This window comes from Trichogramma pretiosum, unplaced genomic scaffold (assembly GCF_000599845.2).
Source record: "Trichogramma pretiosum strain Unisexual culture from Peru unplaced genomic scaffold, Tpre_2.0 scaffold1, whole genome shotgun sequence".
Taxonomy (NCBI): domain Eukaryota; kingdom Metazoa; phylum Arthropoda; class Insecta; order Hymenoptera; family Trichogrammatidae; genus Trichogramma; species Trichogramma pretiosum.
In genome coordinates this window covers 1,443,333-1,462,140 of record NW_019641703.1, presented here as the reverse complement: position 1 = coordinate 1,462,140, position 18,808 = coordinate 1,443,333, and the positions used below count along the sequence as shown (strand labels likewise).

Genomic DNA, 18,808 nt, shown 5'->3' with positions numbered 1-18,808 from the left:
ATTTCTGTTGCATATACGCGCATACAGTACCTTATAGTATATAGCTGTACTCGGAGGGACTAATGAGCTAATGAACGATATATACATAAAAACGTTATACGTACACTACACGCTGTTGATTCGACTTGCCTTTTTTTTTACTCTCTCTCAACTTTATTACAGCGGGGCGCGTGGCGGTTGTGTAGCGGCGCGATTTTCACTATCGTCGTTATCATTATGATTATTATGATTATTATTTTTACTTTACAGCGACACGCACAGATTTTTGCACATTACGTTATTGTACACGTACATTACTCTCGTTTAGGAGCTAATCTCGATCTGACCGTGTATTTATAAATATTGTACGTATGACTCGGAGCACCGTTGAGACTATTTTATGGTTCGCGTACGTGTGTATTATATGAGAGGTATACCGATCGATCGCGTCACGTATTAGTATAGCGCGTCTCTCGACCCGAGCTTTTTCCATGGGGCTTTTGATCAAAATGTAAATTCGAGAGAGTACGAGAGATCGATCGGAGGGCATGAAACAAAAGAGGATGTCAATGATTGGCCGGTATTGACACGTGCTCCACAAATCGAGCTCAAGATCGACGATTTGCTCGAAAGCTCGCGCGTATACTTATACAAAGTGTACCGGAAGTCACGCTTTAAAATCACGATATTGTGTAAAAAAGCCGCTGAGCTGATCTTGTGTGTTTTTTCTTTTTACCTGCGTCGAGGAAGACTTCGATAGGCAGGACGCCGTATGCGGCAGCGAATAATCCCTCCGATGCAGTTGTTGCAACGACGACAAAGTTGGCACTGTAATGTACATACTACAAGTCACTGGTTGCGAGTGCGCGTATAAAACTCGTACAATAAGAAAATCCTGCTGCTGCCGGTCAATCGCGCCACTCTACTACTACTACTGTAACTACGTGCAGTGCCGCGTACAACATAGTGCACCTGCAGCATACACACACACACGCGCGCGATAACACAACGGGGGAGTGTATACAAAAAGGCTCTATCCCGAGTTTCGCGTCCGACGACTACTAGGCTACTACTCGACTCGACTCCCGAGGCGCCTAACTAAGCCTGCGGCGGCGGCGTCAGCAGCGAAATTCTGCTCAAAAGCCGAGGAGCAGCTCTATATATCCTTATACATAGTAAAAGAGCGAGCGAGAGCGGGGCTGGGTCTCTTTCTATTGCGCGCAGCAGGCCGCGTCGAGCCGCCGTCGAGGAGCAGCAGCATTTCTCCCCGCAGGACTGGCCACAAGCGCTAATTTAATGTCTTGGATTTTAAGCGCGTTTTATCCACCGCTCGGCCGAGGTTTGCCGTACGTACCACCACCCTCTCTACCGCCGCCTCCTTACAACACACCTATACGTGTATGCGATGTACATTGTACCCTCTAAATATGTATGCATACGCGTGTATGTACGAGACTGGAAGCCGTGTATACATAGGTATATGTACGCGCGGCAGAGTGAAAAAAAGGGTAATTCTCGTTGTAACTGTACGTTTGCGCGATCGCCGCCGACGAGGGTGGGACGACGTTAAAGTACATTACACGCTGCCGTAGATTGGTTCGCAAGATTTATTATTGCCAAGACGATGAGACCGTGCAACGATTCCGGAGAAATGAAAAAATTATAGAATCGACGATTTTTCGTACTTTTCGAGTTATGCACGTGTGTTTTTGATTTTAGCGACTTGAACGATTTTTTATGACGATTCGATTTCCGCTCGAATGCGCGATACAATCAGTCAACCGATGAACGCCTTTATCATTTTGATGTACGAATCGTGTTTGAAAATTAAACAATTTAAGATACGTTTCATTCTCAGAACGCGAAGAAAACGTTGCTGCACGATTCACTTTTTTTCGCTCGGCCACGCGATCCCAAAGATCGGTAACGATTTTCAATTTAGTTTCCTCGCGCGCTTAGCCTCTATACATCTCTCTCTCGGACGATTGTGTGCACGAAGGTGGGGCCTCTGCCTGCCACCGATGCAGCAGTCGAGGTCACACTCGGCCACATTTCATCGTTTCGAAACGTAGACTCGAAAATCCATTTTCCACGTGCCTAGGCGCATCCGATCCGCAACATTAGCCTGATTGCGAATAGAGGCGATTCTCTCGCTCTCTCTCGCGAAAGAGGAGGGCTCGGCCCGCTCGCACGAGCGTATTCATTTTCCTTTGACACATAACAGGTCAGTCGGTATAATCAGTGTAATATCGGCGTAAAGAAAAAAATTACAGTCCGTCCGCTCAGTTTCCGTTAGAAAGCTCGTGCATCGTTCGTAAACATCACATTATGGTAGTCGTATAATCATTATCACCCCTACCTTGAGTTATTTTTTCTTTTTTTTTTTACGCGAGAAAGTGAAATCACGCCGTGGCCGCTGCCGCCGCCGCTGCGCTTTAGTTTATATCTTGATACATTATACGTCAATTATGCACCTGTGTGTGCCTGCGCCGCACAGCCGAGTGGCAGCTGCATATATATTTCAACGATAATGAAAAATCGTTCCGAATCCGATACACTTCTTCTTTCCTTTTTTTTTTTTTGATAAATCACGAAGAATCCCATGCGCGCACCATACACTACTTCCGTTACACTTTTACCGATCGTTCGGCTTTAGTGTTTCTAGAGGTTTTACGGATTACTCTTTTTTGTTTTGGAATGATCGCGAGCAATGAAAATGTTTGAGAAATCAGGCAACGACGTTGTAAAATGTATATTTGTTTTTTTATTATTTCTATTATTATGTTTCATCCAGCCATATAATATAATCTATAATATATTTACACAATTCTTTAAAAATTCAAATACAATTTTTTTGTTTTTTCGTTTATCAAATGCGAATAGCAACATAATTCAACTGATCACAGAGAGATTCTTTTTTTCGTCTAAAAGCGACTAATAAAAACTTACAAAAATATATAATGCCCGTAATTCATGCAATACGTTTCTCATTTTAATAGACAAAAAATATATATACAACTCAAAGATTTACACACAACAAATAAATTAACACAAAGCGAAGCACAGCTTTATATAAGAAATCAATATCGACGCTTGTCTCGGTTGCGATTTACAATGCACAAAGACTCGTTATACATAATTAAATATTAGGCTTTTCATTTTCCGTTGCGGGGGGATCATTGTCTTGCTTTTTTTTGTTTATTTCTTCTTCTCAATCGTACACCCGAAAATAGGCAGTCGTTACACGTAATGTATATTGCCAACTTTTGTTTTTTGTTATCACAGTATAAATAATACATTGCAGACTGCGATCATACTCAGGCGCTGATCACATAATATTATATTCGATCGAAATTTTTCCTCTTCTTTATTGCACAAACAACATTCACGCAGCCACACCCGAAAAGCTCATTCTCTCTCAGCGCGAGGCAATCGCGTAGCATCGTCGACTTTTCCGAAAAGTCGTTGCTTTTAATTCGCCATTGTTTCGCAAACAACATCTCCCTATATACGTTTCACTCGGCAATTCTTTTGTCGTAGCTTTCTTAATGTATTTTGTCTTTTTTTTCAAATGGTCGACGCATCGTTTTAGGAACTGTATATAATATGTAATCCTTTCGCTTGTCTTATCTGACTTAAAATTTAACGTAGCGCGCGCTTGAAGTTTACTTCAACGATCGCAAGAAGAATAAAAAAAAACCATACTGGATTGCGCACGAGGTATTTCGAGCGTGAAGAAGTTATTTAAACAACAATTGGCAACTGTTCGATACTGCGATTCGCATCGTTTCTCCTGCCGCAGTTCTTTAATATATATTTACAAATACAGCGACGTATTATCATTAGCACAGCACCAGCATATATATATACTCACTCATACACGTACGATAATCAGCTTACACAATCGCATCAATCATAATATCGTACACATTCGCGTCTTGGCGTACTTTTAAAAAAATATCCTTCGGCCTTCTAAGTAGCGGCAAAAATATAGCGATAATTCTCTATTTAGACGATGGAAAATCGACATCGTGAAAAATTGCTTGGTAACCACACATCGCCCCACATTCGCCAATATAATCATTGGCGAAGCTCTCGCCAAGCTTCTGCTCGTCTTACTGTATAATAAATGTGCGAAACTTCCTCTCAACCGTTCATTTCCTTTTCCAGCGACGCGAGTCCGATCCGACCCTTGGTCTTGATCAGCTATACCCGACGTTTTTGCATTTGGCGATACTGCTCGATGGTCAAGAGTTCGGGTGTCGCATCGACCGTGGCGGCGTCGTTGTTGGACATTACGCTCGGAAGACCAGCCGATAATTTCGGATAAAAATCGTCCAACTGTTTGACGCCGCGCTCGTGGAGGCAACTCTTGTTATTATTGACCTTCGGGCAATTGGTCGCAGCGGCATCGTTGAGGTTGAGGATCGGCACGACCACCGCCGGACAGTCGCGCTGCTGCGTCGACTCGTTCAGCCACTGGGTGACCCTCTGCAGATGCTGCGAAGAGTCCTCGACGATCGACGTCGGCTTGATACCCGCCACGGCTGCTGCGGCTACGTTGTTTTGGGCTTTGGCCAAGTGCACCTGCACCGTACTAGGCTTTCCGGCACCGCTCGGGCTCCAGCCACTGCTGGCTTGATGCAGCTCGAGCATAGAGTCTTTCTTGACCAGTGGCTGTGGCTGCGGCTGCTTAAATGATTGCTGTTGTTGAAGCTGCTGTTCACTACTCGACAGACTCGACGGGTCCAGAATGCCGCTGTCGCCGCTGAGACAGGGACTCGTCGCGCTGAGACTCGCGGTGTCGTCGGAAGCCGAAACGTTGAAGCTTCGACTATTTCGCCAATCACGCTCGTTGATCACTTCGAATCGCGCCTCGTTGTTGCTCTCTTTAGCTTGGTATTTTTGCTGTTGCTGCTGCCAACTGCTCTTCCACAATCTGTCGTTAATCAGCTCGATCTTTGCCTTATCGTCCAGAACCATCCCTTTGCTTGGGACTTTTTTCTCATTGCTCACGGCATCTTCGCGAAGACTCTTCTTCTGTCTGTGAGTCTTCTCCATGCTACCGTTTCGCCGATGCTGCTGCTGACTCGTCGAGCTTTTCAAGCTCAACAAGGCGTTTTTGGCGTTGTCGAAATTACTCGGCGTCGATCGACCGTCGCTCGTCTGATTATTCAACAGTCTTTTGCCATTCAGCTCGGTATCCAGCTCGCTAGTCGCGTCCCTGAAGGCCGTCATTTTTTTCATCTCCGCGCGAGACAATTTATTGTTACTATTCGGTGTATCCTTGCCAGCGAAACTCGAGGATTCGAGATACTCCGACTGCGTCTGGGTCTCGGCGTCGGCCAGCAGGACGCTCTTCTGACATTTGCACGTGATGCAGTGCCTTCTCTCTTTCTCTCGGTCCTCCAAGTACACGGCTAAAATAGGTATTGGCACTTCGTCTATGACTGGTTTCGGCTCGTCGACGATGTAATCGTCTTGTTTCTCGACCGATGGAGGCTTGGCGATGTTGTAAACCATGGCTGTGGGAGGAAACGTCGATATGGGAACGGTGATGCGCCGAACTGATTCGCGACTACCGGTGTCTCCAAGACTGCTTGGAGAATTGTACGACCTTACTTTGGCTTGGACTGCTGGTGGTAACTGCAATGAAAAATAATTGCATTGTAATTCACTGGTTGGTTTTAAAATATCTAATGCAATGATTGTAATATACTTACAGATTCATATTTTTGACCAGCATAGTTAGAAGTATTACATTTTAATAATCCAATAGCAAAATTCACATCTGCCCTATATTTTTCCTGCACATAAATTATTTTGATCAATTATCATTTTTTGCAAAATTTATCCAGTGTGAAAATTATGTTGTAAAAAGAAATTGGTGACTCACATTGTCTTGAAATAATCTGTGAATTGTTTCTTTGGCTTCATTTAGCCGGTGTGTCAAGGTAGCCACATCTTTTGTAAACGCATTTTTTTCAGTCTCACATTTATCAACAATTTTCAAAAGCTTATCTTCAAGATTCTGATTGACTTTTTGTACACGCATATAGGCCTCGTTAAGTCTTGTGTATTTATCTTGCCACATGTGCAAATCTTCTTTTAATGAGGCAACCTCCCCATTTGGATGCTTCTGAGCTTCGTGCAAAAACTGAGTCTCCATGGTCATGATATGGTAATCTTTCTCAGCTATGCACTGTCGAAGATTTTGTATTTCCTGATGCAGATGCACATCATTTTGCCTAGATTCAGTCCTAGAGCATTTGTCACAAATGCTGTCACATTCCTGCAAGATAAAATCAGTTGATAAAAAAAATTACATTTTGACGAATGTTTATTTACTCGTACCTGACGTTTAACGTTTTCCATCGCATCCAACGTTCAGTAACAACAAACAATCATAAAAAATAACGAAGAACGTACTGCGTACATAAGGAAAATGCATAACCTTATGCTAAAAAATTCCCAGTAATATTCAGTAATGATCGTCACGATGAATTTAACGCTCTCTCATCGTACTTCCAGCTTCAACTTTCTGCAGAAAAAATTTAGTACGTCAAATGAAACATTAATTAAAAGATCAACAGATGTTTACGATCAAACTGTAAAGTGTTCAACGCACTTCCTTACTTTATGACGTGCAGCAAAATATTAGCCAACGCAGACGACGCACATTTTCACGATCATCATCATCTCAGCCAGCAGACCAAGCAGACTTTCGAAATGATTGTTGTTGCCAAATTCATAATGAACATTTAATAAAGAACGCATAAATCCAAATTACACAAGGTCACTGAACAAGCAAACAACATTTACGCCGAGTTGAACTTTTGCTTCGAAATCATGACTGCTGCTGCTGCTACTGCTTCTAGATCGACACGCCAATGCCGTTATAAAAGCCAATGAGTGCTGAAGATAAAGCTTCGAATGATCGCTTTGTGCTTGTATACGTGAGTCTGCAGCTTGATAACAGCTGGGTGAATCAGTGTCGTATGTGACAGATGGCGCTAGTTGCTGCGCATGCCAGAATGACATTTACGGAGTTTCTATCCCCACCAAGTCTCTTTTCCCGACCATGTGGTGATCTTAACGTTTGGTGTTCGGTAGTCGGCGTGAATGAAAATTGCACGTGTAATTTTTCAACTTTGAGCCATTTAACTCGTTGTTTAAGTTCATAAAATAATTTGACGTAAAGAGATTGACATAATGGGTAAAAATAAGCGAATGATGAACAGAGACCTTCCTAATATTTTAATAACTGGTAAGAATATTATATTTGAACGTCAATTCTATGTTTATTATTATGCTCTTTCCTTAACTAGTACAGTATATAAGCTTTTCAATAGAATTTTATAATTCAAGAAATGTTTGAAGTAATTCTTTTAAATTTTTCAAAATAGGCACACCAGGTACTGGCAAGAGTCATATGGCCAAAAAATTGTCAGAGGCTCTTAATATGCAATGGATTGATGTTAGTAAATATGCTATTGAAAATGGTTGCATAGAGGAGTCTGATGATGAATACAAATGCCCATTTTTAGAAGAAGACAAATTGTTAGATCTCATGGAACCTATCATGTGTCAAGGAGGAAAAATTGTAGATTATCACTCCAATGAATTATTCCCTGAAAGATGGTTTGACATTGTCTTTGTTTTGAGAACCGATAACAAAATTTTATATGAAAGACTGGTTGCCAGAGGGTACACTGGCAAAAAATTGGAAGACAATGTAAGCTGTGAAATTTTACAAACAATATTGGAAGAAGCTCAGGAAGCTTATGATCATGAAATAGTTCATGAGTTAGACAGCAACACTCTTGACCAAGCAGACACAAATGTAGAAAGAATACTTCTGTGGGTCAATAATTGGCTTAAAGACAATAAAAAGAATTAAGATGACAACAAGCAGATGATAATAAATGTATAATAAAAATGATAATTACATGAATATTGAAATAAATAAAAAATGTTTGTAATTCAATATTATATTTATCCATACTAATTTACAAATTTAGTATTTACATTTATTACATTTGTATGTACAATTATTAAAAATTTATTCCACAATGCCAAGAGACTGCTTAAGGTTTTTCAATCTAGATTCAATACTAATGTAGTATTTTAGTTTTATTAACTGTCTCTGAGCCTGATCTATGTCATTATTGTGAAAAGCATCTGATATATTTCTGAAAACATTATAAAGATTATAAATATGTATTTTTAAGCTTTATACCTAATTTTTATATAAATGTATAGTTACTTGGTTAAAGACAGTATCTTTGCACGGTTTTCTTCAAGAAATTTAAAGACTTCATCTTTATCTTTGGATGCTTCTTCTATTTCTTCATTTTTTTCCATAACTTCCATGAGAAATTCTGGATCTGAACTATTTGTTTCATCTGACAATGTAATTCCTTGCAGTTTTAGCATATAAAATCCTCTTGTCATTGGATCCAGTAAAGTACTATAAGCTTTATTGATCAGAGCAGACAGATTTTCAGAAATTTGTTTCTCAGCCTAAAATCCAAAATCAGTGAATCATACAAACTAAGTAACTTATATAATAACAAAATTGTTACCTCTGATTTTTGTCCATATTTGTCTGGATGCAGAAGTCCTTGCAATTTTTTGTACTTCTGTTTAACAGTGTTGACATCAATATCAAAGCTTTTTTCAACTCCAATAATATCAAAGTAATTCATTTCTTGTGGTAACTTTTGTAACGCCTTGCATTTGGAGCAAAACAATTCAGATTTGTGAGGAAAATCACATTGCCAGCATTTGGGTGGGCCATGATTGAATCGTGGATGGCTACAACATGACTGCAGGGGTTGTAACGTTAGTTTCGGCAGCACATGAACGTAAGAACGAGATTCAACACTGCATAATGTAATGTTGAAGATTGAACAGTACTTTTTATTCAGAGTTCTTCTAAGCAGCGACATATTTTCAACTGTTTCACATTATTTGGTTAACTCAATAATCGATCTATAATCAAAAAATTAACATCACAATAATTAACACTCAATATCTACTGAATGACTATCAACTATGTAATATCGCAATATCGATAAGATATAGCACACTGACATTCATATAATCAAAAATATCATACTTCATGCAGCTGAATTACAATTACTTTTTAGACATACATCGTTAAAAAAAGTTCAGATAAGCACTATACTATTAAAATATTTTAATAAATTTCCATGGCCGAGAAAGTCAACTGCGGCGACAAACATAAATGCGACCGCGACTGAATAAATGTATGATCAAAATCTATGTTACACAATGTTTACATCTTTGCGAGCCGATTTCATTTCAGAAAGCCCCGAATTTCATGTGCCAAATGCCAATACTTACATACACAATAACAAGGTTTAGCTTTATACTCGCAGGGGACCAGCTGATTTCGCTCAGCGACGTTAGGTTATAATTGAAAAATATCTGCGCTAAATCACAGCAGTCAATAAGCAACAGCAAATGAGACCGAATTGTTTAATTTAAACTTCACAACTGAACGTAACACACATTACAATTTATTGTTGCAATGTTACTGACCAGGTTTTTTTGCAAGAACGTGCCGATTACGCTGCGCTTTTTTAGTACATCGTCTCGAGCGAGGCCGCTCTGCACAAAATTGCCCTTGAATCGTCAGTCGTCGGCGAATTTTTTAAAAAACAGAATTAACCAGCGACAGTGCAGGCATTGCTCCAGTGAGTCGCAAAAAAATCATGTGCTACTACCAGCCCTCACAGATGATCAGAAACTCGTTTGGCCAGCCTTTTTCAAAACGTGGAAAAGCTTTTTTACAAGTAATTTTGTAATAACTCCTCAATTAGATAAGGATTTTAATATTCAAGATTTTTCCGAAGGGGCTAAACAAGTAAGTTGTTTGTATTCAATTTTTCGCAGCTTAAAAGTGATTTGATTTTAATTCCTTTTTATTACTTCAGGCTTTGAGTGTTGTAACAAAAGCTTTAGCTAGTGAAGATTATGATAGTATAAGTGATTTAGTCTCAGGAGATTGTTTGCAAAAATTAAGACAAAAAATTAGTTCCTTGACTCCACAACAAAGGTTTTTAATTGCTGTTGAAAAGGAAGACATTTACATAACATTTCCTTATGATATTGAGGTAATATCAGGAAGGGATCACAATGGCCAAGGTAAATAATATAGTACTATAATGTTTGTTGATGTACTTACTCCGATGAATATTTGTTTTAGAGTACAAATTTGGAGAAGTCATGTTTATATTTCACTCACTCAGAGGACTCAATAGAATGAGATTAGAAAATAGAGAACCTCCATTGAATATGGGTATGTTACCGGAGTATCAAAGGCTCATGTTTGTGTCAAATTGTAAATTTGTTAAAAATTTCTTGAAAGAAGATTCCATCTGGACTATAAAGTCATTGAATCACTTTATGCCAATTAATCTGGAAAACTAGTTGATACTTAATTTATTGTTTTCAGTGTATTATATTATAGATATGAAGATTTATTGTCAGCAAAGGTTAATTTAAAATGTATAAAATTTTATTTCATACTTTCAGTATTTACAGAGTTTCTTTTCAAAACTTTCCAAATTATATTTTACACTTGTTTTTGAACATATGTCTAGAATTAATATGAAAAGATTGTACATAGCTTTGATGAATATCATAAAACTGATTAAGACCTACAATTTGTATTAATTTACATTTCTTTTTTTTACATTTACATGTATTAATGTACATATTTACAACTTCATACTAAGAAAACATTGTAAGTTCAAATTACTAAAAAATAGTTTGAATGTTTAAGACAGGTCATTCATCAAAATTATTTGATTGAGATTTGATTAACGTAAAATTATTTAGTTCACATAAAATTTCTTAATTAAGAAAAATAATCAAGTTTCAAATTATTATCAAATAATTTGAAAAGTTCATATCTTTCATTTTAAGAATTTTACTTATAAATAATTACCAAAAAATAGTTCAGTCAAGTAATTCTGAATGTATAGACAAGTACAAACCAAAAGTCCTCATGAAGTAAAAATATGAATTCACAATTGATATCAAACAGATTCGTCGACAGATTTAAGGAGAGTATCACACCAATTTCGAAGACCTAACGTAATTAATATAAATTATGCTACTTCGTGGTAAAAAAAACTAATACAGAATTAATTATACTCTCCTCAAGAGCAGAAATTTAGCGAATCATTCTAACATCTACAATTTTTTCATTGTACACTTTTCTTCAAGTTGTACGTTGTACCGATTCTTCTGAATTTTTCAGTTCTTTCGATTTATTTGAATTTCACGCTGATTCCTTTTCTTGTACAGATTCTTCGATCGTTGACGAGTTTTATTGGTCCTGCAATTACCTCCTACTTTTTCCTCTTCTTCTTTTAATGATACGTTTATACTTTAAAGTATATATGGTACTTCGAATAGTCCCTACTTCCCTCTCGTGTCTGGTTCTCCATCTTTCGGAGTTTTGATTGATTATAATGTCAATTTTCGCCACTGCATGCACGATTTCTTGTTGGTGCCGATATGATGGTCGAATTTTGTGGTGATTGCAGAGGCTGATTTACCAATATTATATTATTTGGTGGTAAAGTTTACAAATCATTACTTGGTGATCTCGTTGCTGGTGGCGAACCGTTGAGTCCTGGCGATCCATTCGACGTGTCGATCGACTTTTGCGGTGATTTTTTAACCTCGTCTACCGATTTCTTATTTTTTGGTGTCGAATCGCTACCCCGCGAGACTTTTTTGATCACTTTTCCGAACATTGACGATCGTTTCGGCGTGTCAATCGAGTTTTGCGGTGATTTTTTAGTCTGGTCTACCGATTCCGTATTTTTTGGTGTTGAATCGCTACCCCAAGAGACCTTCCTTACCACTTTTCCGAATATTGACGATCGCTTCGGCGTGTCGGTCGAGGTTTGCGGTAATTTTTCAGTCTGGTCTACCGATTCCGCATTTTTTGGAGATAAAGTTGAGTTTTGCGGTGAGTTTTTAGCCTGATCTACCGATTCCGTATCTTTTGATGATGATGCTGGCAAGTCGCTACTCGTTGAAAATGCGATGCTTTTCGATTCTTCGGTCGGAGTTTCGACTGGTGATACCGTTACACTTCCACCAGACATTCGATTTACGAATACTGGTGTCATTTCTGTGATGGGCGGTGGGGTTTGCTCAATCACCGCATTTTGCGTTGACGAATTAGATGGTGTTAAATTCAGCGAGACTAAATTCGATGCAAATATATTTATTGGTGTCATTGGTGAGTCACGGGGACTAGGGATCGGAGTTCCGATTGGTGTTACTGTTACATTTCCACCAGACCACATGCGTCTAACGATTATTGGTGAGGATTCAGCGTATCGCTGCGATGCGTTGCGCATGTCGTCCGGATTTTCCGGTGATGGCAGAAGCTTATCTATCGGCTTTATCTTACTTGGTGTTAAAGTTGTCGAATTGGAACTCAGTGGCAATGACAATACTGATGGCGATCGGTTGGGCCTCGACGTTGGGTTAGGCATTTCGTTCGGATTTGGCGGTGTTTGCTGAGGGTGAATTACCGATCCGGCATTACTCAGTGGTGAAGCTAGCGGTTGGCTACTTGGTGATAATAATGTTACTTCAGGAGATCTGTTGAGCGTCGGCGATCGACTAGGCATTTCGTTTGCATTTTGCGATATTTGTAAAGTCTGATTAACCGATCTTGTATTATTCGGTGGTAAAGTTAGGGGTTTGCCTTTAGGTGGTAATGTTGTTACTTGGGGAGATTCGTAAAGTGATTTATAAGCCTGATATACCGATCTTGCATTATTTTGTGATAAAATTCTTAGGTCGCCAGACGGTGTGGAATTCTGATGCCCATTCGATCCATTTGTCATTTTTAGTGCGGATCCGTTTGTCATTTCTGGTATCGATCCGTTTGTCTTTTCCGGCGCCGATGTTTTCAATTTCGGCACTATTTTTGGTGTAACGGTCGAGTTTGTCGGTAATTGTTGAACTTGGTCAACCGATCTCGCATCATTTTGTGATGCAATTCGCGGTTCTCGAATCAGGGCGAGATTCTGATATGCATTTGATCCCTTTGTTATTTCTGGTGTCGATCCTTTTGCCATTTCCGGTGCCGATATTATGAGTTTCGGCACTATTTTTGGTGTAACGGTCGAGTTTGTCGGTAATTGGACTTTGTCAACCGATTTTGCATCATTTTGTGTTGAAATTCGCGGGTCTCGAATCGGTGTGAAATTCTGATATGCATTTGATGCATTTGTTATTTCCGGTGCTGATCCGTTTGTCATTTCCGGTGCCGATATTATGAGTTTCGGCACTATTTTTGGTTTATCGCTCGAATTCGACGGTAATTGGACTTTGTCAACCGATCTCGCATCATTTTGTGATGAAACTTGCAGGTCTCGAATCAGGGTGAGATTCTGATATGCATTTGATCCGTTTGTTATTTCTGGTGCCGATCCCTTTGCCATTTCCGGGGCTGATGTTTGGAGTTTTGGTACTATTTTTGGTGTAACGGTCGAGTTTGTCGGTAATTGTTGAACTTGGTCAACCGATTTCGCAACATTTTGTGATGAAATTCGCGGGTCTCGAATCGGTGTGAAATTCTGATATGCATTTGATGCATTTGTTATTTCCGGTGCTGATCCGTTTGTCATTTCCGGTGCCGATATTATGAGTTTCGGCACTATTTTTGGTTTATCGCTCGAATTCGACGGTAATTGGACTTTGTCAAGCGATCTCGCATCATTTTGTGATGAAACTTGCAGGTCTCGAATCAGGGTGAGATTCTGATATGCATTTGATCCGTTTGTTATTTCTGGTGCCGATCCCTTTGCCATTTCCGGGGCTGATGTTTGGAGTTTTGGTACTATTTTTGGTGTAACGGTCGAGTTTGTCGGTAATTGTTGAACTTGGTCAACCGATTTCGCAACATTTTGTGATGAAATTCGCGGGTCGCGAATCAGGGTGAGATTCTGACATGCATTTGATCCGTTTGTTATTTCCGGTGCCGATCCGTTTGTCATTTCCGGTGCCGATATTATGAGTTTCGGCACTATTGTTGATTTATCGCTCGAATTCGACGGTAGTTGGACTTTGTCAACCGATTTCGCATCATTTTGGGCCGATTCCGCATCATTTGATCTGTTTGCCATTTCTGTTGTCGATCCGTTGAGTTCCGGCAATTGTTCCGGCTCATCAGTCGAGTTTGTCGGTAATTGTTGAACTTGGTCAACCGGACCTGCATTATTTTCTGCTAAAATTTGCACAACATTGCTCGGTGTCAATACCAAATCATTATTCGAGATCGTATATATCGGGCTCGACTTGTCTTTCCATTGCACGCGTTTAATTTTTTCCGGGCTTTGCAAGGGCGTCTTTACTTCTCCAAGTGGACCATTGTCAACTTGCTCTTCTTCCGCACCCCCATTATTCACTTCTACTTTCGGCTCTTGTTTCTCATACTCATCACTCCAATATTCCTCGTCCGACATCCAATTAGATGCTCTTTGTGAGTATGCTCTGTTCGTCACATTTTCCTCGTCCGAAAGCGACCAGTCGTCTGGGGCTGGCATCGAATTCGGTGGCATTGCTGTAGCCCATATCGCGCATCCGTTCTCTCGCGTCGGTGGAGCTATTGTATGCGGCGCAGGTGGTGGTCGTGGTGGCGCCGGAATTATGATTCCCTCTACTGGAGCGATCATCTCGTCTGCGGTGATTTCGTTCAATTCCAAGATAATTCCTGGAAGATAAGCTAACACGTCCAGAACAGCCGTGGTTGTGTCATTCTTCCCGCAAATAACCTTGACCAACAAGGCGGCCTGTCGAAGAATCAACGTTAGTTTTCTTTTTTCTCTTTTTTTTTAATTGTAATAGTATTTTTTTTCTCGATAATTATACATTAACGCGTACCCTTGGATTGTTGATATACCAAGTATTGTTATTCAACACCCTTGCGATGTCGCGGGTCGATTCATCTCTTTCATTGACAATACTGGCCTTGTCCCAGGGTTCGACCAAGTCCTTCAATTGGACCACGACGGAATTCTGGAAAATGTCCATGTGCAGCTTTATATGGGCTCGGCCACTCGCTGGCTGCGGTGCGAATTCTAAATCCACGACACAATCCGCGGAGAATTTCAGACTCTCCGACAATTTGTTTATCTTCGCGCAGGTATATTCTGCGAAAATCAGAAAGTTAATTTTTCAATTCGAACGAATGGGCTTTGGTTAATGATCGTAGATCGCTCACTGCGGTGTGGAAGTTCGATAAGTTTGAATGGCTGAGTGACCGACGTCGAGTACATAGGGATCTGATAATGTAGCTTTCCTCTCATAGCCAGACCGACTTCTAAAATTGCGAGGAAAAAATTACTCTTTGTCTACGGACTCACGCTCCGATCTCCTCGCGCTCCACACACTCACTTTGACCGAGTTTCTCGAAGAGTTGATTGACCGGGATGTCTTCCAGCGGCAGTAAGCTACCGAGGCTGCTCGCGTAAATGCCATTATCGGACTCTGTGTCCTCGAACGCCGGACGATAGTAGGACGTCGAGTAGGCCTGCAGCAAGTTCCACTGAATACCCACACCGTTGCTCCAGCTGGTCGTCGTCGGAGCCTCCCGATAAAGTTCCGGATTGTCCTTCCTGTTTGCGAAAAAAAATCAAGCCGCGGCAAAAAAAAATTAATAAAGTTTCTTCGATAAGCGAAATCATCCAGTCGCGGGCTTACGGATCAATGCTATCTTGACACATGTCCAAGACGGTGACGAGCAGCGTGGGATTTGCCACCAAAGTGGTCGTGAGCAGGGTGCTCTCGCTGATGTCGTGAGAGTGATCGAAGTACTCGGGAGCGTCGATCGGCAATATGTAGTTCTCTTGGATTCTGTAACCGTGTCCCACGTAGTAAAAGAAACCTGCGCAGTGATTCGCATTAAATCCCACCGCATTACCAAAAAGAAAAAAATATGTGCATTACCATAATAGCCATCGTTTAGGTAGGTCCCGAAAATTTCGAAGGCTTTGATCATCTGTTGTTTCGTCAGATCCTCGAAAACCATCACCGTGAATCCGATCTGTTTGAGCGCCAACGCCACGAGCTTGGCGTCGGCTTTGGCCGTCGCGAGGGGCTCGTGGTACTTGTACTGTTGATTGGCTATCACCAAAGCCACTTTTCCTCGGAGAATGGGCAACGGACTGCTCACCTTTATTATACATACGACACGCGTCACAAATCATCGTCGAACGAAGAAGAGGTGTACGCAGAAAGTAAAAAGAGAAAAAAAAGTCGTCGTCACCTACCCACACGTGCGTCTGGTGGCTGTGATCGTCGCTAACACTGTTGGACACGCGGCACGTGTAAAGGGCGGTGTCCTCGATCTGGCAGTTGTCGATCTGCAAAACCGAGCGATTATAATTCCAAGCTTTCGGCTCGTTGTTGTCGTTATCGTCGTCGACGTCGTTGTTCTCTTGCGCCGCTTCTTTGTCCGGGTAGTGTGAGTGGATGAGATCGTTGTTCCTGTACCACTGGAAGAGCAGATTCTCCGGATAGCCGATCGCCCCACAGGAGATCTTCAGAGTGCCGCCGACGTTCACCTGGACGGAGGAGGGCGGTTGCTCCGTGACGCGCACCGAGATGGGCGACATGTCGATCCTGAGCCCGCGCGACTTCTCCTCGCGCGTGCTGTCGCCGTGCTGGTCCACCTGTCGCACCACGCACTGATACATGCCGACTTGCGAGCTCCTGCAAAGCGGAAAACGCACAATATCGATCGAGGTGAGATTTTAATGTTGGAAGGAAATTTTTGCGCGTGTATAAATTACTTTGTCATGGTGATCGTCAAAGTTGATCTGGTTTGGCCTTCCAGGGCATCGTCGTTGAGGTACCACTGGTATCGCGGTGGCGGCAGTCCGAAGGCCTCGCACTTGATGCTAATCGTATCGCCGTGACGGATGTAAATCTTCCTTTTCTTTTTTCCGAAAGCGTCGTGCGGATGACGAATTATCTTGAATCGCACTGCAACGAGGTTCGATTGAAAAGTTCACGTACTTAAGGTCGATTAAAGGGCGCAGTGGAGAAAGAAAAAAATGCAAGCTCGCATACCAGGCTGGCAGATGACGCTCAATGCGCCGAACATATTCAAGTCCGACAAAACTCTGTGCAGAACGCCCACGTCGCCGCCTTTGCAGTTCATCTCTTCGATGAGCCTTTGGGCCGGCGTCTTGTGCGGTTCGCGATAGTTCGGTATGGCCAGGCTCTTTATCCAATCTCTAGAATGAACAAACAGGCGTGTAACGAACGCAATCTATTGCAAATGATAGCAGCAAAGAAAGGGAGAAAAAAAGGTCAGCACGTACTCGCCGTAATGTATTATTGGAGCCAAGTACTCGGCCACCTTAATGTACTTGTCGTCCTCGTTCAGTTCCTTGTAGAGTTCCAGCGCCATCCAGTGCGGTAACGATCTGAGATCCAAGTCCGCTGGACATTCCGGCTTCAATATGAGCTCGACCGCTAATCTTGATGTATCGAATATTATGGAACAAACGAGTATTAAAAAATATCGTATCTTTTTGGCGCTCTTAAATTTGAAATTTTTGATAATCTAAGCGTGATACGCGCTCATGTGTGTGTGTGTATATAGTACGCGAATAAAATCGAGCCGCTGCTTGCTTATCGGCTGGCGCCCTCTCTGGTAAACGGCGCGACGTTTTATACATTATACGCATAGAGCTGCTCGTTCTCGCGTCACGGTGTAACATTTACAAACACGAGATATTCGCACACACGCACACAAGCGTGCGCACAACACAACAACTCCCGTACAGACTTTTGAGACTCTCTCGCACACGCGACACTTTCGTGTACCGTAACGTCGTCGCGATGATAACCCGAAGTGAAATTGGTAATTGGTAATACTTACTGGCCGTTATCCTGACCCGAGGCCTGCTCCTCGTTGTTCGATGATGAACCAGCCATCGCGTTGTTTATCTATATCGTCGTGCTGCACAATTGCGACGCCGACGGCAGGGAAAATTATCAAACCGATTTTTCTTTCCTCTTCTTATGGGTGACTGCTCGTTAAGTTGCTGGTTGTAATCGAGGAGAGACACTTTCGTCGATCGTTCGACGCGCGGCACTTTCGCTCGTCTGTGAGCCCCGAATTGCGTAGATCGCGCGGATACCACCGTGCGAGTGTGATGATCCGAGATCTTGTCGATTTGCAGACTCAACTCGTTATGATGACTGCCAGTAGTTTTACAAGTATATACACAACACATATCGCGTACGCGTGCTCCTCGACTCGTCGTCTTCGTCTGGTGTGTGACACTCACACACACGATATGATTGTTTGTATGCGTGCGTGAGCGTACATGTATTTGCGTGCTATATCTGTATCTCTTGATGCAAAATACATGTGTGCGTGTGCTTGTCACATGTGTTATGTTGAGTGGCCCCTCGGCTGAAAGGAGATGGACTGAGGAAAAATCTTCGCTTTCACTGTTTGGTTTTTGTATGAACCATCGGGAGCTCTCGATCGTGCTCCAAGTTCGATGAAAATCTAAATAAAAAAAATTTTAAAAATTATCCGATCAGTGTTAGGGAAATTGATAGTAAAGTAGTAAGTAGTATTTGCTGATAACCGTTTGTGCTTGTTGGAACACGGAAAGCCATATGCGTAAATAGACTTTGAAAACTACGAGTAAAAATATAAATAAATTTTCTAAACACGGAAATCTCAATGAAATGTGGAAACCGGTATAGAAGATGAATACTTTTGCAACTTTGTTCAAAAATT

At 41.4% G+C, this 18,808-nt stretch overlaps 5 protein-coding genes across 14 annotated transcripts; 2 read left to right on the top strand and 3 right to left on the bottom strand.

Annotated features, from left to right (window-relative positions):
* Positions 1-3,539: 3,539 nt before the first annotated feature.
* Positions 3,540-6,854, bottom strand: LOC106654385. 2 transcript variants are annotated; one of them, XM_014374213.2, is made up of 5 exons: positions 6,608-6,854; positions 6,334-6,520; positions 5,876-6,271; positions 5,703-5,786; positions 3,540-5,625 (listed from the first exon to the last, which is right to left on the bottom strand). In XM_014374213.2, exons 2-5 carry the CDS (start codon positions 6,352-6,354, stop codon positions 4,186-4,188), a joined length of 1,941 nt encoding a protein of 646 aa, XP_014229699.1. In that variant the 5' UTR covers positions 6,355-6,520; positions 6,608-6,854; the 3' UTR covers positions 3,540-4,185. The 2 variants fall into 2 exon arrangements, with proteins under 2 accessions (XP_014229699.1, XP_014229708.1); XM_014374222.2 differs by having other exon boundaries at positions 6,616-6,854.
* A 210-nt stretch (positions 6,855-7,064) lies between these two features.
* On the top strand, positions 7,065-7,923 carry LOC106654396 (adenylate kinase isoenzyme 6). The gene is made up of 2 exons (XM_014374235.2): positions 7,065-7,246; positions 7,386-7,923. The coding sequence occupies exons 1-2, from the start codon at positions 7,192-7,194 to the stop codon at positions 7,877-7,879; spliced, it is 549 nt and encodes a 182-aa protein (XP_014229721.1). The 5' UTR covers positions 7,065-7,191; the 3' UTR covers positions 7,880-7,923.
* Positions 7,924-8,021: 98 nt separating this feature from the next.
* On the bottom strand, positions 8,022-9,427 carry LOC106654914 (iron-sulfur cluster co-chaperone protein HscB, mitochondrial). 6 transcript variants are annotated; one of them, XM_014375102.2, is made up of 4 exons: positions 9,349-9,427; positions 8,565-8,973; positions 8,246-8,502; positions 8,022-8,171 (listed from the first exon to the last, which is right to left on the bottom strand). In XM_014375102.2, the coding sequence occupies exons 2-4, from the start codon at positions 8,928-8,930 to the stop codon at positions 8,042-8,044; spliced, it is 753 nt and encodes a 250-aa protein (XP_014230588.1). In that variant the 5' UTR covers positions 8,931-8,973; positions 9,349-9,427; the 3' UTR covers positions 8,022-8,041. The 6 variants fall into 6 exon arrangements, with proteins under 6 accessions (XP_014230588.1, XP_014230543.1, XP_014230552.1 ...); XM_014375057.2 differs by lacking the exon at positions 9,349-9,427 and adding an exon at positions 9,076-9,326; XM_014375066.2 differs by lacking the exon at positions 9,349-9,427 and adding an exon at positions 9,101-9,326.
* An 81-nt stretch (positions 9,428-9,508) lies between these two features.
* Positions 9,509-10,673, top strand: LOC106654908. Its single transcript, XM_014375043.2, has 3 exons — positions 9,509-9,871; positions 9,942-10,152; positions 10,214-10,673. Exons 1-3 carry the CDS (start codon positions 9,536-9,538, stop codon positions 10,435-10,437), a joined length of 771 nt encoding a protein of 256 aa, XP_014230529.1. The 5' UTR covers positions 9,509-9,535; the 3' UTR covers positions 10,438-10,673.
* Positions 10,674-11,382: 709 nt separating this feature from the next.
* Positions 11,383-18,444, bottom strand: LOC106657741 (nascent polypeptide-associated complex subunit alpha, muscle-specific form-like). Of its 4 annotated transcripts, none has more exons than XM_023462805.1 (12): positions 17,933-18,444; positions 17,370-17,528; positions 17,116-17,282; positions 16,836-17,028; positions 16,314-16,755; positions 15,991-16,216; positions 15,745-15,928; positions 15,439-15,659; positions 15,266-15,364; positions 14,926-15,194; positions 13,753-14,834; positions 11,383-13,017 (listed from the first exon to the last, which is right to left on the bottom strand). In XM_023462805.1, exons 1-12 carry the CDS (start codon positions 17,986-17,988, stop codon positions 11,601-11,603), a joined length of 4,515 nt encoding a protein of 1,504 aa, XP_023318573.1. In that variant the 5' UTR covers positions 17,989-18,444; the 3' UTR covers positions 11,383-11,600. The 4 variants fall into 4 exon arrangements, with proteins under 4 accessions (XP_023318573.1, XP_023318571.1, XP_023318572.1 ...); XM_023462803.1 differs by having other exon boundaries at positions 13,384-14,834; positions 17,933-18,442; XM_023462804.1 differs by having other exon boundaries at positions 11,383-13,762; positions 14,132-14,834; positions 17,933-18,437.
* Positions 18,445-18,808: the final 364 nt, after the last annotated feature.